Source organism: Myotis yumanensis, unplaced genomic scaffold (genome assembly GCF_028538775.1).
Source record: "Myotis yumanensis isolate MYYU_CA2020_CCGP unplaced genomic scaffold, mMyoYum1.0.hap1 SCAF_3, whole genome shotgun sequence".
Classification (NCBI taxonomy): domain Eukaryota; kingdom Metazoa; phylum Chordata; class Mammalia; order Chiroptera; family Vespertilionidae; genus Myotis; species Myotis yumanensis.
Window position 1 is genome coordinate 111,720,247 of NW_027223754.1, and position 27,882 is coordinate 111,748,128.

Here is a 27,882-nt window from a genome sequence, read left to right on the forward strand (position 1 = left end):
TTACATTTATGATGCTAATGACACATGCATTCTCTCTCTTTCTTGATCAGACTTGTCATGGATTTATTAATTTTTTAAAATATATATTTTTATTGATTTTTTACAGAGAAGAAGGGTGAGGGACAGAGAGTTAGAAACTTCGATGAGAGAGAAACATTGATTACCTGCCTCCTGCACACCCCCTACTGGGTATGTGCCTGCAACCAAGGTATATACTCTTGACCAGAATTGAATCTGGGACCCTTCAGTTCGCAGGCCGATGCTCTATCCACTGAGCCAAACCAGTTAGGGCATGGATTTATTAATTTTATTGGTTTTTTTAAACAAATCCAACTTTTGGTTTAAATTAATTATTTCTCTTTCATTAATTTCTGCTCTTTATTCCTTCATTTTACTTGATTGAGTTTGATGTTATTATTTTTCCAACACCTTGAGATGGATGCTTAGGTCATTATTAGCCTTTTTTTCTATCTATTATATGCACTTAATACATTTCAGTCTAAGCAATACTTTATTTATGATCCACAAGTTTAGTATGTAGTGCTTTCATTATTCTTCAGTTAAAAATATTTTCCAGTCTCTCATTGATTCTTTGACTCACTGGTTATCTGGAACAGTGTGTCTTCAATATGTATTTATTATTGATCACTAGCATAATTCCACTGTGATTAGAGAACACAGTCTATGTCACTTCAATCATTTTAACTTTATGGAGAATTGCTTTATGGCATAGTTTATTGTCAACGTTGGTAAATGTTACTGTGATATTTATCTGGATGCATCACAGTGTATTGTGAACAACACTTAAACCTACATTCTGTGGTTGATGTGGGAAGAGACTGTGTTGTGAACAATGCTTAGACACTCAGTAACCTAGCTGAGGCAGAACACCCTATACATTGAACAAGTAAGTATCTTTAGCTAGTACTTACTCGTAAATCTTGACAAGCCAGAATGTTGTCAAGCCACTTATATAGGTAGCCATCTGGGGAAAGGCCCACGTTGTCAAACACGGGGCCGCAGCATAACACTGCTGACATTGCCTGATAACAAAACACAAAACACTGGGAATGAAACCTGGAATTGTCTAAAGGTATGCAACTGACTTTATAAAACATAACTACCAGAATTATAAATGATAAAGGTCTTAGCAGTTATTTCCAAGATCTTAAAGTATTCCTTAGTATAGTCAATAAAAAGTACCAGATTCCCAATGGGCTCATTTTAGAAGAGCTAAACTCATAAATTTAACTTCATGAAAATGTATTTTATGATTATAATAAGTGTTTATCATGAAATAGTAAAACATTCAAAGCAAAATGCTATGTCAGAGTTTTGAAAATAAACTTACCTTAAGTGATTTCAAGTGAATTAATTCTGTTTAGAAGATAGAGCTTTTAAACTTTTGCTTTGATGACAAATATTTGACTATGTACTGAATTGACAAACTTGACAAATATTTGACTAATGTACTAAATTGACAAACTATGAAAAACCTGGAGATAATTGTGATTCTTAATCAAAGATAAAGAAAATGAAAAAATACACTTCAGTTCCTTTGAGGCTGGGGGGAGGAAGCAAGGGAAGGTGAGAAGGGGATATCTTTATTAATTCTGCAATTAGCAAGTCCAGGTGACTATCAGGGCCATGGTTTAAATTAGCTCCATTGAGACAATAGTCAACCTGAAAGTCAGCAATTTCTGCTATACATGACAGTTGAAATTAGACTAGGAATCATGCTTCTGAAATTTCTGAACAGTCCTAGTAGTGTGGAAATTTATTTCTGGGATTCTTCTAGGATTAGAGACTAAATCTTCTAGGATAAGAGACTAAAAAGGGAAATGGCAGATTTTGAACTTGAGGTAATATATATATATCAGGCCCAGTGTATGAAAATTCTGTACTGGAGGGGGTCCCTCAGCCCGGCCTGCCCCCTCTCACAGTCCGGGAGCCCTCAGGGGATGTCCTACTGATGGCTTAGGCCCTCCACCCACGGGGAGTGGGCCTAAGTCGTGGTCTGGCCTTCCTCTGTGGGAGGCAACCGGGCTGATCAGGGGAAGGCGCCGCCCCCATCACCCCGCTGCTGTTGCCACTGCCAGCTGCAGTGGCTATGAGCCCCAGGCCTTTCACCCGCCAGAGCTCATGGCTGCCATAAGCCATGGGCCTCGCAGGTGCCAGGGCTTAAGGCTGCCTGAGCCCTGGGCATCACAGCCACCGGGGCTCACGGCTGCCATGAGCCACGGGCCTCGCAGCCGCTGTGGCTTTGTCTGGATGGACGTCTGGAAGATGTCTGCCCTAATTAGCATATTACTCTTTTATTAGTATAGATACACACACACATATATAGGATGCCCAAAAAAATGTATGCACACTTTAATAGCTGATGGCTCAATTTTCAAAATGAAATGTATTTTAATAAAGACTGCCTTTATAATTATTCAAAGTGTATGTATACTTTTTTGGGGGCACACCATACACACACACACACACACACACACATACATACACACACCCCTCATTATAATCTATGGATTTTTTCTTAGGTTGGAAGTTTATTGGCAAGGCAGCTACTTGAAGAGTTTATCTCCTATGAAAAAACATGTGGTTCTATGGAAAAAAAAGAGAACCTATGTAATACCTTCAACTATAAAGATTAAAGAAAATTAGTTAAAACTAAAACAAAACAAAAAAACCATGTGGTTCTTATATAAAAGACACAATGACTAAAGTGGAAGCTTGAATAAGTTTTGCACTTAGAAATTATGAGGCCAATTGGAATAGCTGCATATCTATACACAACTATCAATCTATTTTATGTGTGTACATTTTGGAATTTTTAAGGTCAGCTTATGTATTTCTGTGTGTATTTATTTGACTTTTTTTGCAAGTGTACTTAGATTATGTCATATCATATGAAATCATATTATTTATTTTAACCTAATTTAAGGCATGGTTATTAGTTTAATGAAAGAAACTATGGATCTCACAAGAATCATCATGAGGCAAAGGTGACCTACCTTTAAGGCACAATACTGGTATCTTGTGATCTGATGGTTCCTGTCACTGTATCGATCCAGGGGTGTGAACATAATGCTGAAGGGCCCTGCCCACTGGCTGAACAAGATGAAAAGATGGTGCCTCAGGCTTTGCTGGGGGAAGAGAAATCTCCTGTGGTGAACTAGAGAGAAAAATGCAGTTAACAGTCTCTGAGAACAAAAAATATAGTGAATACAATTTATGTCACTATTATACAGCAGTTTTAAATTTTGGAGAAAGGATTAATTTCATTTCCCAAGTCCAGTTTTCTTTAGGTAATAAAAAGTATTTAAAAAGTTAAGCAGAATTTTCTTTCTAAGTGTGCATCCTTCCTCACTAGCACCTTGTCAGAGCAGGAAGCAGAGACAAAAGATGACTCACATACTGTTTTCTATTCAATATCTAGAGAACCTTCCAACACCTTCCAATCAGCCGCTTACATAGATGATGTTCCTTTGACTGCTGCCAGTCTTTAGGAAAAACTATGAAGTATAATGTCTAGAGAATTTAAACAAATATACTTTAGCTGAAGAGGCCTGCTCACATCTTACTTTAGAGTCATCAAAATGAGGAGGATTGGTTATACAACATCAAAGTTACAAAAAAGTAGAAATAGTTGAGTGCAGCTTTTTGTCATTATGTCAAGTGCTTTTAATGACAGTCAGTCATTCATTTTTACACCAAATTGGCCTTGTAGTATAGTTTAGATATCAGATAGCATGATTTCTTCAACTTTGTTCTTCTTCCTCAAGATTTCTGTGGCTATTCAGGGTCTTTTGTGGTTCCATATAAATTTTTGAAATATTGGTTCCAATTCTGTAAAATATTCCATTAGTAACTTGATAGGAATTGCGTGGAGTCTATAGATTGCTTTGGGTAGTATGGACATTTTAATGATGTTACTTCTTCCAAACCATCAGCATGGTATATAGTTCCACTTATTTGTATCTTTTTTACTTTCATTCTTCAGTGTCTTATAATTTTTGGAGTACAGGTTTTACATCCTTGGTTAAATTTATTCCTAGGTTGTTGTTTTTTAAATGCAATTGTAAATGGGATTGTTTTATTAGTTTTCCTTCCTGATAGTTCATTATTGGTGTATAGAAATGCCACCGATGCCAGAACCGGTTTGGCTCAGTGGATAGAGCGTCGGCCTGCGGACTGAAAGGTCCCGGGTTCGATTCCGGTCAAGGGCATGTACCTGGGTTGCGGGCACATCTCCAGTAGGAGGTGTGCAGGAGGCAGCTGATCGATGTTTCTCTCTCATCGATGTTTCTAACTCTCTATCTCTCTCCCTTCCTCTCTGTAAAAAAAATCAATAAAATATAAAAAAAAAAAAAAAAAAAAAAAAAAAAAAAAAAAAGAAATGCCACCGATTTCTGGATGTTTATTTTGTATCCTGCTACTTTACTGAACTAATTTATCAGTTCTAATAGTTTTTTGGTGGAATCTTTAGGGTTCTTTATATAAAGTATCATGTCATATGCAAATAATGACAGTTTTACTTCTTCTTTTCCAATTTGGATGCCTTTTATTTCTTCCTCTTGTCTGACTGTAGCTGTGGCTAGGACATCCAGTACTATGTTGACTAAGAGTGGTGAAAGTGGACATTCCTATCTCATTCTCAGCCTTAAGGGAAACATTTTTGTTTTTTCCATTGAATTTTATATTGGCTGTAGGTTTTTCCTATATACCCTTTATTATGTTGAAGTATGTTCCCTCTATTTCCATGTTGCTGAGAGTTTTTATTATAAACTAGAGGCCTGGTGCATGAAAATTTGTGCATTTGGAGATTGGGGTTCCCTCAGCCCATCCTGTGCCCTCTTGTAGTCCAGGACCCTTGGGGGATGTCGACTGCTGGCTTAGGCCCACTCCCCGGGGGATCGGGCCTAAGCTGGCAGTCAGACATCCCTCTGGCAGTCTGGAAGCCCTCAGGGGATGTCCAACTAACAGCTTAGGCCCACTCCCCCCAGACATCCTTAGTGCTGCCACAGAAGCCGGAGAGGCTCCCGCCGCCACTGCTGCATTGGCCAGCTATGAGCCAGCTTTTGGCTGAGTGGCGCTCCCCCTGTGGAAGTGCACTGACCACCAGTGGGGCAGCTCCTGCATTGAGCATCTTCCCCTTGGTGGTCAGTGCTCATCATAGTGACTGGTCATTTCGCCATTAGGGTCAATCTGCATATTACCCTTTTATTATATAGGTTGGGTGCTGGATTTTATTAAATGCTTTATTCTGCATCTATTGATACAATCATGTGGTTTTTATCCTTCATTTTGTTTATGTGGTATATCACATTTATTGATTTGTGGATATTGTTACCAACCATGCATCCTAGGAATAAATCCCACTTGATCGCGGTGTATGATGTTTTCAATGTATTGATGGATCCGGTTTGCTAATATTTTGTTGAGGATTTTAGCATCTATGTTCATCAAGGATATTGACTTATAATTTTCTTTCTTTGTAGTGTCTTTATCTGGTTTTGGAATTAGGATAATGCTGGCCTCATAAAATAAGCTTGGGAGTCTTCCCTCCTCTTGAATTTCTTGGAATATTTAAAAAAGAATAGCTGTTAGTTCTTCATTGAATGTTTGATAAAATTCTCCTGTGAAGCCATCTGGTCCATGTCTTGTTTGTCAGGAGTTTTTTGACTACTGCTTCAATTCTACTAATTATAATCTGTCTATTCAGATTCTCTGAGTCTTCCTGATTCAGTTTTTGGAAGATTGTATATTTCTAGAAATTTATCCATTTTGTCCCAATTGTCCAATTTGTTAGCATACAGTTTTTCCTAAAATTTTCGTACAATACTTTGTATTTCTGTGGAGTCACTTGTTACTTCTCCTCTTTCATGTCTGATTTTATTTATTAGGATCCTCTCTCTTTTCTTCTTCATGAGTGTGGTTAAAGGTTTATCAATCTTGTTTACCTTTTCAAAGACGCAACTCTTGGTTTCATTGATCTTTTGTATTGTTTTTTTAAGTCTCTGTCATTTATTTCTGCTCTGATCTTTATTATTTCCATCCTTCTACTCACTTTGGAGTTTGTTTTTTCTAGTTCCTTTAAGTGTAAAGTTAGATTATTTACTTGAGATTTTTCTTGTTTCTTAAGCCCATAATGCTGGGAATTTCTCTCTTAGAACTGCTTTTGCTGTATACAATAGATTTTGGGTTGTGTTCTCATTTTCATTTGTTTTAAGGGATCTTTTTATTTCTTCTTTGATCTCATTCTTGATCCATTCATTGTTTTGTAACATGTTATTTAGCTCCATGTGTTTGTATGTTTTTCAGTTGTTTTCTTATGATTGATTTCTGGTTTCATAGCATTATGGCCAGAGAAGATGCTTAACATGGTTTCAACCTTCTTAAATACTGAGACTTGTTTTTGTTTAACATGTAGTCTATCTTAGAAAATGTGCCATGTGCACTTGAAACAAATGTATATTCTGCTGCCTTGGGGTGAAATGCTCTGAAGATATCAATTAAATCCATCTGATCTAGTGTGTCACTTAAGGCCACTGTTTCCTTGTTGATTTTCTGTCTGGAAGATCTATCCATTGGTGTTAATGTGGTATTAAAGTACCCTACTATGACTATATTATTGTCTATCTCTCCCTTTATGTCTATCAAGATTTGTTTTATATATTTAGGTGTTCCTATGTTGGGTGCATAAATATTTACAAGGATTATATCATCTTGTTGGATTGCTCTCTTTATCATTATGAATTGTCCTTCTTTTGCTCTTACTGTAGCCTTTGTTTTAAAGTCTATTTTGTCATATATAAGTATTGCTACTCCAGTTCATTGTTCATTTCTATTTGTATGAAATACCTTTTTCTATCCCTTCACCTTTACTCGGTGTATATCTTTCATTCTGTGGTGGGTCTCTTGCAGAGAAAATATATATATATATATATCTTATTTTCTTATCCATTCAGCCACCCTATGTCTTTTGATTGAAGCATTTAATCCATTTACATTTATAGTGATTATTAATAGGTACATATTTAATGCCATTTTACTCTTTTAATTTATATTCCTTTGTGGTTTTTTCCCCTCCTGTTCCTGTTCCTCCTCCTTCTTAAAGAAGGACCTTTAACACTTCTTTCTTTTTTTTTTTGATTCAGAGGAATCTGCCTGTCATTTTTTTAAAACATTTTTTATTATACTGAGTAGGTGGTAATGAACTCCTTTAGCTTTTTTTCCCCTCTGAGAAGCTCTTTATTTCTTCTTTAATTTTAAATGATAGTCTTGCTGGGTAAATTAGGTCCTTGCTTTTTTCTCTTTGAATATTTCATGGCAATTCCTTCTGGCCTGAAATGTTTCTGTTGAGAAATCAGATGATAGTCTTATGGAAGCTCACTTGTAGGTAACTGACTACCTTTCTCTTTCTGTTTTTAAGATTTTGGTAGATTGCTTGCCTCCATTTCATTTAACTTTATTTCTGCAGATTTCTTGTGTTCTTTCATTTGGGGAATATTCTCTTTCCATTTTGGCTGCCTCTTTGTGTTTATTTTTATGTATTACGTAGGTATGCTTTAACTCCCAGTCTTGCTGGGGTAGCCTTATGTAGTAGATGTCCTGTGGGACCCCATGGCAAAATTTCGTTGATCACCTGTGCTGAGTGCTCCTGGAATATGCCTTGTAGGACTTTCTGTTGTAATTGAATCTTAGTTGCTATTGGCCTGTTTGTGTGTGGATTGACCATTAGGCCGGCTGACTGTGAGGATCAATTCCAACCACAGTGAATGAGCTGCTGTACAGGTGCTGACCACACAAAGTAGAATTCACCTCAGCAGGGTCTGGTGCATGTCAAAATCTTCCTTTGGATGTTCCACTTGTGAAGCTATTTGGATCCTGCTGTGATGATGTCTGAATATCACCAGTGGGTATGTTGGTTCTAGGTCTTCTTGGATGGGAATCTGGTGCAGGTCAATGTCAGACGCTGCTTGTGACTGGCTCTGGACAACCTGTTTGGAGCTACAAAGTGGTCCACAATTTGTGGCTGCCTCTGCTGGGCCTGGGTGTGCATGGAAAGGATCAAGCTGTACACTAACACTTGCTTTTACCAACCTTGGGCCAGGGAGCAAGTCTTCAAAAGTCCCAAGGAAACCTGAAGTCTGCCTCTGCCTACCTCCACCTGCTGGCTGCCTGTTAGGCTCAGTCACTGAAAGAGCCTTTTGTGGTACTCAAGTTGCATGTGATAGGTTCCCAGTGAGTCACTAGGTAGGGGAGAGAGGTGTTCACCAGATCTACATAGGTTCAAACTCAGTGCCAGTGCTGGGCCTGAGGCCACTAAGCAAATCAAATGCCCCAGTAATACCAAGACTAGCTGCCACCTGCTGGGTGCTTGCACACCTTTGTGGTGGGTCAGGGTCTAGGGAGTTGTTAGGATGAGGCCAGCAGAGTTTATCAGGCCCAAGAGATCAAGATTTGGCTGTGTGAAGGGAAGATCTTGCACCAGTTGGGCGTGTGAGGGGAAAACTTCCCCTTTCCCAGAGCGACACAACTCAGTCTGTCCAGATTCTGCCCAGATCTCAGCAGGGTGGAGCCACTTAAAGTTGAGAGGCTGGGGCTGTCAGGTGCTAGGAGAGTGGGGCTAGTAGATCTCCCTTGAGGGGGAGGAGCTAGTCAGGTTCACGGGAACGTTGGGGGAATTGCCCCCTCCCCAAAGTCACACAACTCAGTCACTGACACTACCTGCATTGACCCAGACCTCTAAACCCTGGCCCAGGCATTTGACTTCTCTTCAGGATGGAAGCTCTGTCGAGTGGGTTGACAGGGAGTCCAGAGTGTGGAGCTATTGCTCACCCAACCTGATGCTGTCTGGAAGGGTGTGCTCCACCCAAGAAAGACGGTATCTGCTGTGCAGTACAGTGACTGAGCACAAATATTTAATGAAATAAATATTTGAAATGTATAATTTAAAAAAATTTACTTAAATGGACTAAATGCTCTAATCAAAATAAATAGGGTAGCAGAATGGGTAAGAAAATAAGACCCATATATATGCTGTCTATAGGAAAACTATTTCAGATAGAAAGACACACAGATTGAAAGTAAAGGGATGAAAAAAGCTATTTCATGCAAAGGGAAACAAATAAAAGAAAGCTGGTGTATATTTCTACCAGACAAAACAGACTTTAAAACATGTTCACAGATTAGCACAAGAATGAACAAAAATGAAGCACCTGTGAATGTCCCCTCTGAATTCCTTCCTTGTTATGGAAGTCACTTAGGTTCATTTTCACGTGGAAACCAAAATGAAGAATAGAAATAATGACAACTACAAAGCAAAGCTTAATTCCTATTGTTCCCTTTCCAACTCTGTGCTGAATTACTACAGTCTATCCTCATGTACATTTCCAAGTATTTCAAGACAAATAGACAACCCCACCCAGACCTGCACACAAGCCAGGAGGATTAGAGGGAAGCACTGTCCTGAGGAACAAAAGGTTTTTCAAGTATAAAGGTAAGTAACGTGCAGTGATGCATCACTGTACCTGGAACACATTGAATCAAGTTGGCGACCATGGCACTAAAATGTGCCCGGATATCTTTAAGAATTTCAACTTCTTTATCATTTTCAGCTTCTAGCAGCATGCGGGTCAGGTCCACATACTCTAGGAACAAAGCTCCAAGGGCTAAAGTATCCCGTTCTAAGGCTCCATTTGTGCTGTAATAAAGAAAAATGGAACTTTTAGATGCTCATTCTTCATTTCAAAGTGGTACATGCTTCATGGAAAATAAGATCCACTGTCAGAACTGACACACTACATTTGTTCTTGACCTATATGCAGCGTAAACAGATTAAGAACCCCCACAAGATTTTTGGACTTTTTCTGAGTAAAAGTTAAAGGTATTATATTTTTTAAAAGAAAGGAAATACAAAGAGACAAAAGTAGACCAGTGTGGTAAGCAGAGATCAACTTGGGGAAATTTTCATCCTACCTGTCACTTATTACACCAGCATCAGCCAGAAGTTCAAAAATTCGAAGTAACTGTAGTCTTAACAAGTCCCGCCGTTCTCGGCGTTTTTTGTTCTGTACAGAAAGAGGTGATACCACTTATAGACATGAACAAGGCAATATGAGCTTTGCTTTAGGAAACTGGGATAAAGAAAGGCCTAACCTAGTCCTTTTCGATTTTCTAAACATAAAAGACAATGTAGTTTCCTTTCTTCCTAATCCTTAGAGACAATGTTTGCTTTTATAGGTTGTAAGAGAAAGATCATCGGGGGCTGGGGTTGGTAAGTATCTATATGGTGGAAATGTTCAGAACAAGCCTCAATTCCCAGATGCTCCAAGCATGTGTGGAAAGACTGGAGCATCTTAAATCAAGTGGAAAAGAAGAGTGGACACTAATACTCCCGCCAATCTGACCATGGAGCTCACATATTCTTACTCAAACGGCTCAATTTTTGTTACTTCTTGCTTGATTCTTACTACTATATGGGAAGCTCATTTTAAATTTTTTTAAAAATATATTTTATTGATTTTTTACAGAGAGGAAGGGAGAGAGATAGAGAGTTAGAAACATCGATGAGAGAGAAACATCGATCAGCTGCCTCCTGCACATCTCCCACTGGGGATGTGCCCGCAACCCAGGTACATGCCCTTGACCGGAATCGAACCTGGGACCTTTCAGTCCGCAGGCTGACGGGGAAGCTCATTTTAGTCTACTTTTACATTTTATTTTTTATCCTGCTACATTATAAGTTTATCCTTTTCAGAGTTCACTTTGGGGAAGATAATGATGGGGAAAATGCTTCATATGCCAGATGAAACAAGTAATATTTGTGATTATTTAACCCCTTGTGAAAAACAAGCAAACAAACTAAAAACCAAAATTCAATAAACTCAAACCTCTTTCAAATAAATGTGATATCTTCACATATATATGACTACTTAGGTTGTTTTGCTTTCAGAAATATAGGACATAAAATCTTTTAAAGTAGGAACCATATTATACTAAGTATTAAAATATTGAAAAAATGAAAATAACAAAAGCTAAAATGTTAAGATTCAATATTAAAAGCATGCTGGGGAAACCATTGGGTATATTTAAATTCATACAACTGTCCAATACAGCAAGTATCTTAATGATTTAAATTCAAAATCTTACCTCGGGTCTTCGTTCCAGAGCTTCTTTCATTAATGGATGAAGTTCTTCTACCAATTCTCTACAGAGGAAGAAGGTAAGAATTTGAAATATATTATTATTATTGACACCAAACTTGTCACCAAACATATCCATTCAATCCTAAATCATTTGGTTTTTCCACTTTGCATCTGACATCAAAATCTCCCCTGGCCTTCCCATTTCCCAGTCACATGGTGAACTGTAATTAGGTACTGGCCTATACTTTGTATTATTGGTATTAATCCCAGTGCTGTGTATATAATTTTGGCTCAATTCATGTATTGACTTGGTTTTGATTTAATGTCTGAACAATTAAACAATACAGTAGGTCCTTGGGTTATGTCGGAGGTCCGTTCCTACGGCGCAACTTAATGCGATTTTCGCTGTAAGGCGGAACCCACCTACATAAGCACCTACGTCACTCACATGGAGTACATACACAGCAGGAATGAAGTGAAACAGTAAAAAAAAATTAAAAGAAAGATAACAATTCCTGACCTTTACTTGTGGTAAATAAATAATAAAAAACATAAAGCACGTATGCACATATGTCGAAATGATGGAACTTTTTTTTTTATATAAATAAATGGGAGATGGCGACATAACCATGAAATGACTTAAGTTGAGTCTGATGTAACCTGAGGACTGTCTGTATTTTGCAAGTGCTTCCTAAATTCAAAGCACTTTACTACAGACTGTGGACTTGAAGATAAGTGAAATTGAGTCTCTGCACAGAAATTTTCAGTCTAATTAGAGCATAAGAGATAGGTGCAGTACTATAGCACTGCCTTTGGGATCTGTGCTCAGGGAATGACTGATAGTTGATTGTGACATGAAGTTTTTTTGGAATTTCAGAGATAAATTGCTTTATTTAAACTATATGACAAATATAAATATGGCAAGTACTATAGTAGTGAGGTTCTCATAAAAACCTTACCTCTTACGTAGTAAAAATAAAAGTTTGATCATGTTAATATATATCTCATATTACATGTACATACTTCACCTGTCCCCATTATCTAGCCTGATGGTAGGTATTTTGTTTATAATCCACTCCATGTCTAAAAACCTTATATTTTCTGGTAGAATATTTTGTGCTAATAGAAATTGCCCTCCAGGGAAATCCAGGGACAGGAAGGTAAACTCTATCGAATTCTTCACCGAGACATAGAAAGCCTGCATTTCATTCCAGATTTTTCCACTATAGATGCTAGAATTTTTTTCACCAAAGGCATGGAAATAATATTAATGGTCTCTTCCATCTAATAGCAGACATTAACCAAATATTTACTATGTGCATTTTTATATTTAACTCAATAAATCTGAGATAGATCCTATAATTATATCAAATCTATATGGTTAGTAAGTTGCATAAGTTACTTCCCCCGAGGAACACTAAGAGGATGAGATATGCAAAAGAAAGCCTCAGGTTCTTTGGGGAAAATGTTCAGAAATTTCAGGAATTGTTCTTATAGTATTTCCACATGATGCTTTTTTAGTTTTAATAAATAAGTAGTAAAACTCGAATTAACTGGCATCCAAGTAGTCAGAACTCAAAATTACTTTTTTTTAAAAAATATATTTTATTGATTTTTTACAGAGAGGAAGGGAGAGGGATAGAGAGCTAGAAACATCGATGAGAGAGAAACATCGATCAGCTGCCTCCTGCACACTCCCTACTGGGTATGTGCCCGCAACAAGGTACATGCCCTTGACTGGAATTGAACCTGGCACCCTTGAGTCCGCAGGCCGATGCTCTATCCTCTGAGCCAAAATGGTTAGGGCACAATTACTTTTTTTAAATTCGTTTTTTAAAAAATTCTTTATTGTTTAAAGTATTACATATAGTATTACATATGTCTCCTTTTTTCCCCATTGATTTCTCCCTGGCCACCACCACCCCCAGCACATGCCCTCACCCCACTAGTGTCTGTGTCCATTGGTTATGCTTACTAGTACATGCATGCATACAAGTGCTTTGGTTGATCTCTTACCCCTCCACCCGACCCCTCCCGTGGCTTCCCTCTGAAGTTTGACCGTCTTTTCGATGATTCCTTGTCTCTAGATCTAGTTTTGTTCATCAGTTTTTGTTGTTCATTATATTCCACTCACAATTACTTTTTATAAGGATAAAATCTGACTCTCTACATGAATAATGTAACTGATCTTTTTCAGTTGCCTCTAAGATATCTCATTAATCTTTATTTTTCAAATAGGGTCTTTCAGATGCTTGGAGCGTTCCCTTTTGTATCTGTGTGAAACCTATACAATTTAATTTGTCCTAGTAGGCTTTCCTGCTTAGCTAAAGTCATCAGAGGCAGCCCGAATATAACGTTTTATGATGGCTCTTTCAAAGGCTTGGCACTGCCTCAGATGGAATGGTTATTTAATTAAAGCTGTGAAATGACTAAGTAATCTAGAAAGTGAGATATGATGGTTCTATAAAGGCAGATAAAGCACTTTATAGAAATGTCCACTAGTGTAACAGGTGGTCCCTCAGAGAGTTCTACCAATGCTTCACCTTTGAGAGTGCTGCATTATTGGCAGACACTCCTTATTGTGACCTTAAAGCCTCTGGACAGTCTGGTTACCTGGGCATTGACAGGGAAATTCTTTTTAGTTATCTAAAACAAAGCTTGTAAGTAAGATAAAATCTGAGAGGTAAAGTTGCAATGACAAAAAGTGAAACATGAGACAGCTGCAAGCAAGGGTTGTTTCATGCACATCAGCCAGGACACAGGAAACAGCGCCAAGCCAGAAACTGCAGGTACTCGCCAATAGCAAACTCAGACTTGTGTTACAAACAGGAACCACGACAGCAGCAGCATGTATGAATTTACAACTAATTAAGACTACTGTACCTGAAAACAAGAGAATTTGTTCTTCCAAATCCTAAAACTAAGGACTCTGTGATTTCAATGCCCTCTAGTCTCATCAAAGGCACCAACTGCTTTAACAAAACTCCCACCGATGGGGTGCCCATGGCCTGAAACAAGTTAATTAAAAGAGAAAAAAGAGGTCACATGGGAACAGATGCTTCCTTTAATCAAACGGTGACTCCATTATAACAGTTTCAAAGTCTGAACCACTTCCCAAGGCACTGCCATCATTTCAGGAAAAATAAAACAACCCATACATTTGATATAGCACAATTAATGCATTTTTCATCTGAGACACAAGTTAAAGAACCTTTAAATTATAATAGTCTTCTTTAAAAAACCCAACAAATTAAATCTACAAAACTTATCATTAACAATATAATTTAATCAAGGCACGGTTTAAAGGTAAAGACTTGGTGTGGAGTGATAGACATGTGGTATGTAGGACACGAATCAAACCTTAGGGCACTAATAAATACAAGTCCCAATGTTTTAAGAAAGTTTGCTCACTTCTCTTTATCTTCTACTGTCCACTTGTCAGGCAGAAATTGTAAATTATGCACATAAACACTCAGTGGAATTTAGAAATGGTCAGGGTGAAAATCTCATTCTCTATACTCCAGATGGCAGGCACAGTACAATCTGCACTGTGAACTCTAGACAAACAAGCTAAAAAAACCCTTACAGAATAATTCTTCTGAAGCATGTCATGTCACCTTGTTATCGTAGCTCACTGTACCATCAGGCGTGGTCGCCATTATTTCTGGAGTCGAAGCTCTTAAGTGTCCCGGGCTCATGATACTGGGTTTTGCAACTCCAAAGCAAAGAATGAGGTAGTTTCTCCACAAGGTCACATAGTTGTCTCCGCTGCCAGCAGTGCTGGTTTTCTTGGCATTAATTGGGCTACTAGAAATATGGAGAAGTGAGCACTAGTTCAGGATTTTAAATATCATTTATTGAATAATGATCTTACAAAGTGCTCAAAGAGAGTTGAACAGCTATCTGTCAAGGATTGTCTGGACAGGGAAGGTCACTACTGGATGGGAAGTTGTATAAACTTTCATAACATTTTCACCAGTAAGGTCTGAGATTCTGTACTTAGACATTCATATTGATTATTATGAAAAGCAACAACAATAACAACAAAACTAGCTCTAGATGAGAACTTTGAACCGAATTTTTATTCAATGTTAAGAATTCTATATTAGGAAGTTCAGAATATAGAGAGGATTATAATATCTTAATCTCTTATATGAAATGAAAATGTAAGAGGGAAAATGGTCACAAGCAAAACAGAGGAAAGCACATAGATCCCTTACTTGGGGTCCACCAGAGGCATGACTGACTGGAGCCGAGTGAAGGCATAGGGCCAGGCATAGCTGAGGGCCGTGGGACAATGCTTGGGCAAGTTCTCCTGCCGCAGGAAACTGAACAGACAGAGGACCCAGGGGTCTTTGACAGACTGAGCGAATATCCAGACGTGGGATGGGCTCTTCACATCATAATGGCTGTTGACCAGGACCGCATTCCACTCCACCAACCACTGAAGATCCACACTGTGGGTCAGTGGTAAGGTGGCCTGCAGGTGCAAGAGGGCAATGAATCAACACCACACTGTAAACTCTAAATCCTCATCATAGCTTTTCCTGACCACCTCTGTAACTGGCCATGCGGTGACTCTGAAACCTCCTCCTACCCCTACCATATAGGATTTGGTTTGTAGTCATCACTGTTTCCCAGGCTAGATGACAAGCAACTGAAGTACAGAGGTTAAGGACAGGGGTTGTACTTCATATAGTTTTAATGTCATATAACACTGTGCATTGGTAAGCAGATGCTGCTCACTAAATATTTGTTGAACAAAGACATGACATTAGTTAATTCAAACTAGACCAAAGATTTGCCATTTTAAAATTCTGAAAAGTTATTAATCTCTGAGATTCATAAATGTGCATTTAATATCTATAATTAGAATATATACTTATATATTCTAACATATAAATAATGATAATGACTTAGGGAGATGGCTGAGTTTAATTCCTTTTATGAAAGGTATTTTATTGATGATTTTTAAGGTAAAATACCTATATAGTCTTGTCCTATGCTATCAAGCCAAACTAATAAATTCTAGAACCTTTTGAAAGATATCTAATCACATAAGTTCTTATTCATTTTCTTTTAAGCCCAGAAATCAAAATTTATAGAAGACCAAGTTTCAAATAATGTAGCTGTTGTGCCAGGAGAAATTGCCTTCATTTTTGTTAGGCATTTAACACAATCCATGTTCTCTGCTGGGTCTAGGAGTTCCTGTGGGTCAGAGCACCCCACTAGTGGCCTCCATGGTTAATGCACCAGAGAGAAGAGATTCCAGCCCAGACTCTGCCCAAAGCCTGTGACCAGAAAACCCCAGACATCCCAGAGTGCTTCATTTATGACTTGGGGGTTATAATGCTGCTCTCACTCCACCTTTACATGAATGGGAGGTAAGAAGACCGGCACAGAGCAGGTACTGCTTGCCCCATCTCCCCTCCCGCGCATCTACCTAAGTGCAGAGTTGCTGACCTAATTACCCTGGCTCAAGGTTTTGATTCTGATAAACACAGAACAAAATCACATCAGCAAAATATAACCTGCAGGGAAATAAAATCTGTGTATAAAAACAATAAAACTTGACTCTTCCATTCCATGTTCAAACAATTTGAATTTCTAAAAGACACAGTAGATATGAAGTGCATGGCTAACAGTTTTAGTATTATCATTATCATCACAATCATAGCAAGAACAAGGCTACTAAAACATATAGATCTGTGTTGAATTTCAGTTGGAAAAGGCCACATAAAGCTCACAAGTATTGTTAGGTTTTCTAGTCACTCATAGCTATTTGTCAATTATGTTTGTATTCATTTATAGTTACTTGACAAGAATATATGAGGGACATTGGCAGTGTGGATTCTGCATGCGTTTGGGATGTGTCCTGCTCTCTTCAGCTTTGGAGCTGAAATTAGTCCAGGTTCCATGACTGCACTGTACTGATTTTTTAAAAAACCAGATAATTAAAATCTATTTCAATCTATTTTCTACTTACTCGTGAAAACTGAAGCTGCTAATATGCACTTTATAAGGGAGAATATGTTTGTGTCAGAGTCAGAGTTCAATTAGGGTCAAGTCCGGGCCCTATCACTTCCTTCTGGGTGACTCTGGCCCTGTGCCTCTTAATGTTTTTGAGTTTTGATACCTATCAGGGTCAAAATGATAATAAATGTGAAAGCAACTTATAAACTGTAAAGCACCTTTAAATATAAGGTACATATAGTGTGAAGTACAATAAATAATGTGAATTCATTTTCTTAAAGAAGCCTGAGCAATTCTTCTTGAAATTGCAGTTTTCAAAATATTATTTATATACCTAAGGCTCAAATTTTATTTGAAATTATCTGAATGTCTCCTGAACCAGTATTTGAAAATCCTGCCTTGTTTTCCTAAGTACTTTTTTCTTGTTTTGTTAATTCTCACCTGAGGATATTTCCTCCATTGATTTTTAGAGAGTGGAAGGGAGAGACGGGGAGAGAGAGACACATCATCGATCGGTTGCCTCCCACACATACCCAGACTGGGCTGGGTATCAAACCTGTAACCCAGGTCTGTGCCATTGACCAGGAAGCACACCTGCTACCCTTCAGTACACAGGTCGATTCTCTAACCACTGACCTACACTGGCGAGAGCTTCCTAAGTACTTTTGCATCAGTTTATTAACCTGACATAAAACCCCTGAATTCTTCCATATCATTTTTCTTTGTCTCTCTTTTGTCAGACATGTCCACATCTTATACTTAAAATAATTAGCAATAATAGTCAAATATGTACTTACTGAGTCCGAAACTGCTACATGAATAAAACTTTCAAGAATGGAAGAACTTAGCTGATCCATGACATCAATCATAGGCCTGTCGTCATCCTATACAAAGGAGAGGTGGTTATTCTCCATGGGAAAATGGATCCTTCCCATCCAGCCCACTCCCTTTGTCTAGAACATGAAAGCAGAACAGTGTGCAAGACAATGATGAGGGTTTTCTCACAGAAAACTGAGTGTCAAGATGGTGAATGGCAGTGGATAAAACTCTCTATGCTTTTGAGTTGAGTCTTTCAAGTTTCAGTGGAAGGAAATTAGAACTCCCATTTCACATTGCACTGAGAAGACATGCACCTGAATTTCAAAAATTCATACATGTGCACAAGAATCTAAATACTGTACCAGATGTTATTCACTGAAGCACTGGTGTCATTAATGTTAAGGACTGGAAACCCCACAAAAATGTGCTTTGCCTGATCTCTAAAATGCTACTTACTGAAGTCACTGATCTGCTAAAATAACTGATAAATTGTTGACTGTGACTGAATTTAGTCCTAAAGAAAGGGCACTGGAGACTAACCACGTACTCGCTATGGTAACTATGAAGTGTATAGCTATTTGGTAAAAGAAGCAAATTGGAATGGGCATAAGAAAAAAGTATCACAGTTGTATACTTTACAATGCGGTCCCCTGACATTTCAAGTACCCACCTGGCACCATACATAGTTATTACAATATAATTGACTATATTCCCTATACTGTACTTTACATCCCCATGACTATTTTGTAACTGCTAATTTGTACTTCTCAATCCCTTCTTCTAAGTGAATGAATGTGTATGTTTGCTATTCTTTATTATAGAGAAGCTCAGATACATAAAATTGTTTACTTAGAAGCCTTATAGGAAAACTTTGGAATATCTTTGTTCATGTATGAGAAAGATTTCAAAATGAGAATGAGAATGGTTTCCAAAGAGTCATGGCTGGAGTAAGAAAACAATACACTGTGTGAGAAACATCCCGTATAGTCTGCTGGAAAAGCAATCACCAGTATGAACACGGGGCTTTAGAGGCATCTGTATTTGGCTTTGAATTATGGCTCTGTCATGTCCTAGCTATTGATAAAGACTGTTAACCTCCCTAAACCTCAGTCTTTGTACATTGGGGGTAAAAACAATACTCATTCTTATGTTATTGTGAGAGTTAAATAAGATAATATATGTGTAGAGCACTTAGGCAGTAACTGATACTTACATAGTGATTGTTATCAGTATTCTCATAATTAGAGACTTAATGGAGGTTTACCAAAGTATAGCATGTCTCAGAGATCTATTTACTTGATACCAGAGGCATGATCCTAAAATATTTCAGATAGATACCTGAAAAAAATGTGAATAACCAGGACAGTGATGGATTTGGAAAGACAATGACCATTTTGAGGATCATAAGTTAAGACCCATGATTTAAAACAAGAAAAATACCATTTTTTTCTAAAGAAGTAGTGGCATAAAAAGCTGGCCCTTCTTTAATCAACTCATGCCTGGGGTTTGGCCACCTGTGCCAGCAGGCCATGGGCCTGGACACCTGAACAAGGGTGTCCTTGACTGAGGGTGGGATGTTAGCTGGAGTTATAGTGCTTAATCATGGGCTTATTTCTCCCATCTCAAGGGACATGTTTTCTTATGATGCCATTTTTTCTACAGTTGTAAAGATTAAATGACTTTCTGTTAGCCAGACTGTTTAGTATCTTAATCATTTTAAATGGTATCCATTATTTTCTTAAGTTTATTCTCTATTATAAATGTAATAATGTCTGCTTACTTTGATGTATGCTGAACATTATGAAGACAAAATGATTTATAACTTAATCTTAATTCTTCACTTTTTTTTTATAAGCAATATCTCTTGGAGAACGATAAACAGGCTTTTCTATTGCTCTAAGGATATATGACTTATCTCTCCTAGATTAATAGTGCTATTTCATAATTAAAAACCCACCACGAAGCAAAGATCATTTGTTGACATCATGTGTGACATGACAGAACATAAAGTAGTAATGCATCATTTACAATTTTTAATCTAAACATCAAAACTCTTGAAAGGAATAAATTGGGAACTTCAGAAAAATAATCCATACCTCAGGCTGACCCAGGACAAGAAATAAAGCTCGGATTTCCTTGAGTATTAGAACGGACAGTTTGCGTGTGGCCACCTGAAAACTGCAGAGTAAAACCAGAGCAAAGCCTTCCACAGCATGGAGGACACTGCAATGGGGACTTCGTTCCGACTGCATTCGGTGGCTGGAGCCATTTGCAATAAACTGTCATACAATAAGAACAACATTCTATATCAGAAAAATAACAGGGGAAGAAGAAACTAATCTTATATGTGCATCTTTGGGCACAGTTAACCTCGTGATATTAAATTAAATTATAATGGCTTAGGTCCAGACATGTCTATAAATTCATTATTATTCATGAAATATCATAGGTCCCTTTTTGTTTTTAGATCCATTGTTACTTTGGGATACCATCAGCTCTCTATTATCTATGAGAAAAAATAACTTTTCAAAGGCTATTAACATTAATAAAAACAAAACTGCTTCCATCCATACCATATATTACTCTATATATTCAATTAAAGTGGCCTAATTTATTTTTTACGTAAGTTCTCAATAAACTTTTTAGACAGTATTAAATTGCATTTTCAAATATTTACTTTCTAATTAGACTTGTTTTTCTATTAGATTCTAATTTAGGTTTGGGATGTTTATGAGATGGATTCTGAATGTTCCAAACCACAACCAAATGAGTCTAAATGCCAGCCAGACAACAGGGCAGTCTGCCTTCATTTTAGTTTTCCTTTTACAAGCATATGTAATCCTTGTGTTTGTTTTTTCCCCTACCATCTTTTGGCATGTATAGAACACAAGGAAGGAGAATGACCTGGACCTCATCACTGAAATCAGCCAATCTAGGATTTTAGCTGGTCGCTAAATACAATTATACCTCCCTGAACGCCCACGTTCCTCACATGCTCAGGTACGCTCTTCTCCAGCTCGACTCCTTGCCAATGCCATGCCACCACTGCCCTGGTTCTCCTCTGACAACTCTGCTCCTCAACGAGCTCTTCAAAGTGTTACCAAGTTTTATCATTTATGACTGAGGCATGAAAGAATGAAGAAACTACAAGAGCGCACTTTTCTTCTCTGTAGATATGGATAACACAACCAATATGCTGCCACTTTGAAAAAAACCTGGAGGGCAGCTAACTTTTATATCCACATCCATATCCATTTCAATATCCATAATTCAGCTCTATCTCCCTGGCCTATTGTCATTGCTCTTGTAAATACATTTATAATCATAATTCTCTGAAAAAAATTCGACTCTCTAAATGGCCTTGTTAATGTTAACAAATCTAACCTGATATCTAACAAATCACCCGCTAAGTTTCTTAGTCACAATTTAGGCAGATGGAAAAAGGGCCACCATTTGGGAGAAAGTTCCGAGGTAGCCAAGAGTAAGAACTCCATGGTTCTCTGGGCTCCAACTTGTTTACATCCATGGGAACCAATGGGAAGAATGTGAACATCACCTCTGAATTTCTGATTTTGTTGGCTTGCTCGTAGACTTTTCCTTGAGTTTGTATGACCAGTTTCCACTGGGTGAGCAGCTGGAGCAGTAACTTCAGGGAGGAGTCCAGGAGGCTGTAATGCATGTCATTTACTTCACGGAGCAGGAAGGTCGTAAAGCCAAACAGGACATCTTCCCTCCAGTCTGGGAAGTCAACCAGCAAACCCTGAAGAGAATTTTGTGCAATATGGCGCAGTTCATCATCCATGTGAATGGAGAGCCTGTGCAATGAATAAAAGACAAAAAAAATACTTCATTAGCTTTTCTTCTAGATCTGTGAAGGAATATCTATAGGTCTCTGCTTTTACTTATATCTAAAAAAATGGTCACCCTCTCCTAATATGTTATATTCTTCACTCAGCAACCCTAACATTAACATCTTATATAACCATGGTACTCTTTTTTTTTTTTTTTTTTAAATATATATTTTATTGATTTTTTACAGAGAGGAAGGGAGAGGGATAGAGAGTTAGAAACATCGATGAGAGAGAAACATCGATCAGCTGCCTCCTACACACCCCCTACTGGGGATGTGCCCGCAACCACCGTACATGCCCTTGACTGGAATCAAACCTGGGACCCTTCAGTCCACAGCCCGACGCTCTATCCATTGAGCCAAACCGGTCAGGGCATAACCATGGTACTCTTATCAAAACTAAGAAATTAACATTGGTACAATGCTATTAACTACATTACAGGATTTATTCATATTTTACCAGTTTTCCACCAATGTCTTTTTTCTGTTTCATAATGCAATATAAGATACCACAGGACATTTAGCTGTACATGGAGACTTTTTGATACTTTACTGACTAGAAGAATAAATTATTATCAAATCCTACCAGTTTTAAAGATGAGAAACGAGAGTACTAGTGAAAGTAAGAGACTCAGTGAAAATGAACAATTAAAAGTCAGTCCAGGTGTCCTTAATTAGTTTGGTGTCCAAAGGGATGTTTGGTTGTCAGAGGAGACACTATGGTGATCACATGTTGGAGAGTACTGCTGGCATCTCTCCAGCAGATAGAAGACAGGGATGCTGATAAACCTCCTATAGTGCACAGGACAATTCCCTATGACAAATAATAACCTGGCCCCAAATGTTGGTAGTGCAAGGCTGGGCTAGCCAACTGAAGAATATCAGTGTATTTCTGGTTTAACCTATATTAAATCTCAACATTGGTATGGGGCATTATAGTTAACATATGCTTTATAAATTCTTTCATTCATTTATTCAATAAAGAATATTTTCCAGGCACTATACCCATTGCATACAGCCTTATGGCATGGAGTTCAGTATGACTGTGTCTATTGGGTAGGAGGTGCTGTGTAGAACAATGCTAGAGAAGGAGCAGGGGCAGCTCAGGGAAGGTCTATGGACCACCCCGGGAAGCAGTACAGCAGAAAAGGGGTTAAGTGTGCATGCTCTGGAATCAGTGCCTAAACCAGTATCTTGCTTTTGTGACTCATTAGTCATGTGACCTCATGCTACTTACCTAATCCCACCTAGCCTCAGAACCTCATTTGGAAAGTGGAGACAATAACTGTTCCTGCATCTCATAACCATGCTGTGAGGATCACTGAGACAGTCTGTGTACAGCGTTTAGCACCACATATAGCACGAGGTAAGCACTCAGTAAATGTTGGCTGCTATCATTAGAAGAAAATAAATGCATTCTGTAAATTATAGAAGTAACATGATTAATTCACATCTGAGAAAATAGACAGAAATATGGAGGATGCCTTCAAGAAGCAATAAGACTGAGGGCAAAGGCCAGTCAGGAGGGCATCACAGTGAGTTAGGCAACAAGTGAGGGGTGGGTTCTGACCTGAGGCAAAGAAGTAACAAAGAAGGGAGAGATAAAGGACAAAGATTTTTAGGAGAGAAAATTTCCAGGACTCAGAAGCCTGGAAATGTTCAGTGTCAGAGTGGAAGGTGGCCAGTCAATGGGGGCCTCCCACAAACAGGGTTGATCTTATCCCCAAGCAATAGAAGGAGAAATTGTGACCCAGAGAGATGAAGGAACTTTCTTAAAATCCAGGATTCTGATCCAGGACTTCTAATTCTTAATCTAAAGTTTTCTCTGAAAACAAGTGTGGTACAGTTACACATTTTTGAATAAATAGTATTTCAAAAACTTGATAAATAAATACTTTTCTTATTGCCTAAAGCACACTAACTGGTCCAAATTTAACCAGGTCCAAATATCCAGGCAAAAGCTCATAAGTAAGCAGATATGTACAAAGTCAGGGAAGATCTATTTCCTGTTCCCAAAACAAGTTCAACAAAGATGTGGAGAAGGAAGATGGAAGGCAATTCTTTGAGCAAGACCCAATTAAGTCCACAGTTTTTAAGGAGATTACAGCTGCTGAAAGAAAACTGAGACCCCTTTTAAAGCCTGGCTTCCAATTAAGAACTGTCTGAGATAGGAATTTACAAACTTTGTATTTCAATCAGCACCTCTATGAATTCTTTTATGTAGAACTCTAATATATAATACATAAATCTGAGCTGCTCTGGTTAAGGCTGAAGTAAAGGGAGTCCCCTCCCCCTTGAAGTCCACCCATTTGGGAAGAAAGATTCCTTTACTGTACAAGCAGCTTTAAGCATCTTTGCAGCCCAGAGTGCGAAAACACTAGCTTATGAAAAATGCTTGAAGTGATTTCCCCATCTTATGGATATTACTCGTGTTTACTGCATTTTACCTGCCTATATAGAGAATAGAGAATAAGCTTCTGCAGGTGACAAGCCACCTTTTAAAGACAGGAACAACAGGCACTCAGTAAATGTTAACTAATGACAATGGCCACTGTTATGGATTGAACTGTGTTTTCCCCAAATTCATGGCTGAAATTCAAAGCACCAGGACCTCAGAATGAGACATTATTTGGAACTAGGGTCATGCTGGAGCAAGGTGAGCCCTGATCCATGGTGACCTCATAAAAAGGGGAAATTTGGAAACAGATATGCACACAGGGAGACCGTCCTGTGAAGATGGAGGCAGAGACTGGGGTGATGCTTCTTTGCCAAGGAATACCAAAGGCGGCCAGAAAATGCCAGAAGCCAGGAGAGAGGCCTGAACCAGATTCTTTCTCACAGACCTCGGAAGGAACCAACCCTGCTGGCTCTTTGATGTTGGACTTCTAGCCTCCAGAACTGTGAGACAACAGATTTCTGTGTTTAAGGCACCTGGTTTGTGGTACTTTATTATGGCAACCTGAGCAAACCAATATAGTCATGAAGCCAGGACAGCATCTGTCTTTAGAGTCAAACTAAAGGCCATGTCACAGTCTATTTAGATGAAGCTTTTAAGTAAGGGCCAATGCTCTCAGCTTTCTAAATGAGATTAATTCTACTTTTCATTCAACTTTGCTCTCATTCATAATTTGCAATCTAGCATCTGTTTTATCGTTAAAACCACAATGCGGGACCATTTAAGGACTGTGAGAGCCCCAAGGTTGAATAGCTCTTCATATTTGGGGAGGGGGGGGCACTCCTCTGGAAATGATGGCGCTCACATTTGGCCAGTGTAAATGCTCAAAAATATCACAGGAGTATAAAGAGCTAGGACTGAGGTGGGAGCTGGGGAGGAGGAGCTTTAGGAACAGAAGACCCAATAGAAGATGAAAGTGGAGTTTTGAAGAAGAAAAAGGTCCAGACTGTCATAGAACTGAGACTGAATGAAAAGAATGTATCAAGACAAGTCTGGGTTGCAGCAGGTAAGGGAGAAGAGGACAAAGCTGGGAGAGGGTAACGTGGGTCCCTGTGTTTGTTCCTTGAAGAATATGAATAGACAGCTGCCAATCAGATATAGTTCCTATTTCATCCACCCAGATCTTTCTCACTTTTACTTTTATTAGATTTTAACCAGAAAATCACAGATCATCTTGTGACAAACATAAAATTTACTATTGTAAAGCAGGAAACAGGAAAACAACAACTAGTAACTAACAAGAAAGAGAAGACTTAGAATTAAATGAGAAATGTGTCCAGCCATTCTGACTGTTCAGGATGTGTAGGAAAGCAGTGTGGTGCTGGCCTGCAGATTGGCTAGTGGGGTAGTAGGCTTTGGTCAGAGGTACCACGGCCCAAAATGGTGATTTCCAAAGGAATGAATCTTCAGTAAACCCCACAAATCAGCATCATCCTTGTGCTAGTGGTGACTAGATGTAGGAAAGGAGTGGTTGTGTTTACACTTGGAATGAAGAGCAATGGGGAAGAACAGTAGGCTACAAAAGTCATTGATTGATAGCAGGAAGTGGTCAACAGAGGAAACCAGGATGGCTGTCCAGAGCAGGAGCACAATGGCCACAATGGCCAGAAGACACCGTACTCCATGGAGATACCCAGAAGCCAGGGGAGGCCACTGGGTGACCTGTAGTCATATGGGATGGGAGCTTAGGTATTTTGTTTGGGTATTGATGGAAGGGTGCTCTCCAAGGCTAGAGAATATGGGTGAATAAGATTATTCATACATAATGCAACTTTTATTCAGTATGCACTAATATTTGTTACTCTTTATTCCACCGTTATCAGATTAACCTGCCTAAAATGGAATTTGTTATGTTATTCTTATGTTTAAAACTACATCAGTCTGAATGTGTCAGCTAATAGTAAAGATGAGCTGAAAAATCAACCTCTCATGTCTTATTTCTATTTCTTTTTATCATTGAGTTTCTAAACTCCTTTTTGTTTCCTTTTTTTTTTTCAAATCAAGGATAACTTTTGTTTTCCCCTTCCCTTTCCTCCATGCACCCTGTGTTTCTTATGATGTTGCCTTCTAAATGGCATTTAGATCATTTTGTCACTTTTGATTTTTGAATTGATAGGCATAATTGCCAATGAGAACCTGAGATCAATATGAGAAAGTTAAGCTTACTTAACAAAAATGGTACAATCTCACTCAAAGCAAATTAACTTTAGGTTCTAGTGGGACTGTGGTTCTTGTGTGGGATGGGGAGGATGATAAATATATGATTTGGGACAGCTTTCTAAAGTACTAAAACTAGCTGAGGATCCCTGTTCCCCACCTTCTTTCCTCCACCACCCCCTGGAGGAGGTTTCTGTGGGCTTCAGATTGAAATCAGACCTAGAATGAACTTTTTCCCAGTCAGACTCATCTACTCACATCCCAGCCCCACCGCTGTGATGGCCCACATCAACCCCTTTGCCTTTCTGAATTCCATCTTTCCTTCAAAGGGCAGCTCCAGCTCTACCTTCTCCGAGGAGTTACGTGCCGACTTTCCCAGGCCATAGTAATCCTCCAGGCACTGAACTTTGTGACATATTGTGCTATTAATTGCAGTTCCAGGCCTTGGATTGTTAGTTACCTTATGTGTTGGTTTCTACTTTGGATTTTAAACTTCTTGAACCTCTTGAACGCCACAAAAATTTTCTTTATTCCTCCTTGCCTACACACAGTACCTAGAATAATGCCTCATTTGGTAAATCTTTGTCAGTTTTTAATAATCATTATCTTTTTGGGTAAATCATGACAGAGGATTAAAATCAATTTAATCAAAGAATGTCCACGACCATTCCCACCTACCTAGCCAGCAAGTCAATGAGTTCAAGTTTTGACATCCCATCAGGAAGCAGCCGGGGAATAGCAGCAACACATGTCCTGAAAAGGTCTATTTTGGGCTTTCTCTCACCCCTAGAATGTGAAAACAAAGTTTAAACATAGTCAATGGTTATGATAAACTTAAAAAATTTGAGCAACTATGTGAACAAAGACTAGAATCCATGCTTTCTGAATCACTGTCTGCTATTTGCTCCATATTATTTTCAAATGTTTATGCCCTTTACAGCTTTGCCAGCTCCGAGAAAACTAATAAAGATTTAAATGTTAGTCAGAGTTATATATCTGAAAAGAAAAATGCTGATGCTAATAGCATTCCACCATGCAGCTTGCCATTCAATTGGGATTTGGTCCCTATGGACTGCATTAAAAACACTGAATTTACTGAAATTCCTAAATGCATCAGCATGTAAGAAATACACAATAGTTATTCCTACATTCAGAATTTAAAAATGGGGCTTTATACAAGCAATACTATCTCTAACAAGCATGACATCTGGAAGGTTCTCTATTTTTTTTCTTCTTTATTAAGCTATTACTTATGGAAGCTTCTCTTCATGATGAGTTGTGCTTCTCCTCTAGAGCTCCCACCCTATTTTTTAAAATGAAATGGTTCAAAAATGTCTTACATAATGTCAAGTAAAATACTGCAATGCATATTGTTCTGCACCCATTTCTGATTTTAAAAATTATTCCAATGGGCCTGACCTCTATGAAGATTCCTTCTTTCTTTTTCCTCTCTTGAGAATAAATGTCAACAA

At 38.4% G+C, this 27,882-nt stretch overlaps 1 protein-coding gene across 8 annotated transcripts in view; it reads right to left on the bottom strand.

The window, feature by feature from the left end:
- FRY (FRY microtubule binding protein) overlaps nt 1–27,882 on the bottom strand; it is a 559,746-nt gene that overhangs the window by 185,899 nt on the left and 345,965 nt on the right. For all 8 annotated transcript variants that reach the window (XM_070409378.1, XM_070409376.1, XM_070409374.1 and 5 more), the window contains 12 exons: nt 27,089–27,196; nt 21,505–21,763; nt 20,045–20,227; nt 17,927–18,013; nt 15,377–15,636; nt 14,774–14,963; nt 14,040–14,164; nt 11,161–11,218; nt 9,988–10,079; nt 9,540–9,712; nt 3,018–3,178; nt 933–1,043 (listed from right to left, as the gene is read on the bottom strand). In XM_070409378.1, coding sequence (XP_070265479.1) covers nt 933–1,043; nt 3,018–3,178; nt 9,540–9,712; nt 9,988–10,079; nt 11,161–11,218; nt 14,040–14,164; nt 14,774–14,963; nt 15,377–15,636; nt 17,927–18,013; nt 20,045–20,227; nt 21,505–21,763; nt 27,089–27,196 — 1,807 coding nt within the window. The remainder of the gene's footprint in view (nt 1–932; nt 1,044–3,017; nt 3,179–9,539; nt 9,713–9,987; nt 10,080–11,160; nt 11,219–14,039; nt 14,165–14,773; nt 14,964–15,376; nt 15,637–17,926; nt 18,014–20,044; nt 20,228–21,504; nt 21,764–27,088; nt 27,197–27,882) is intronic.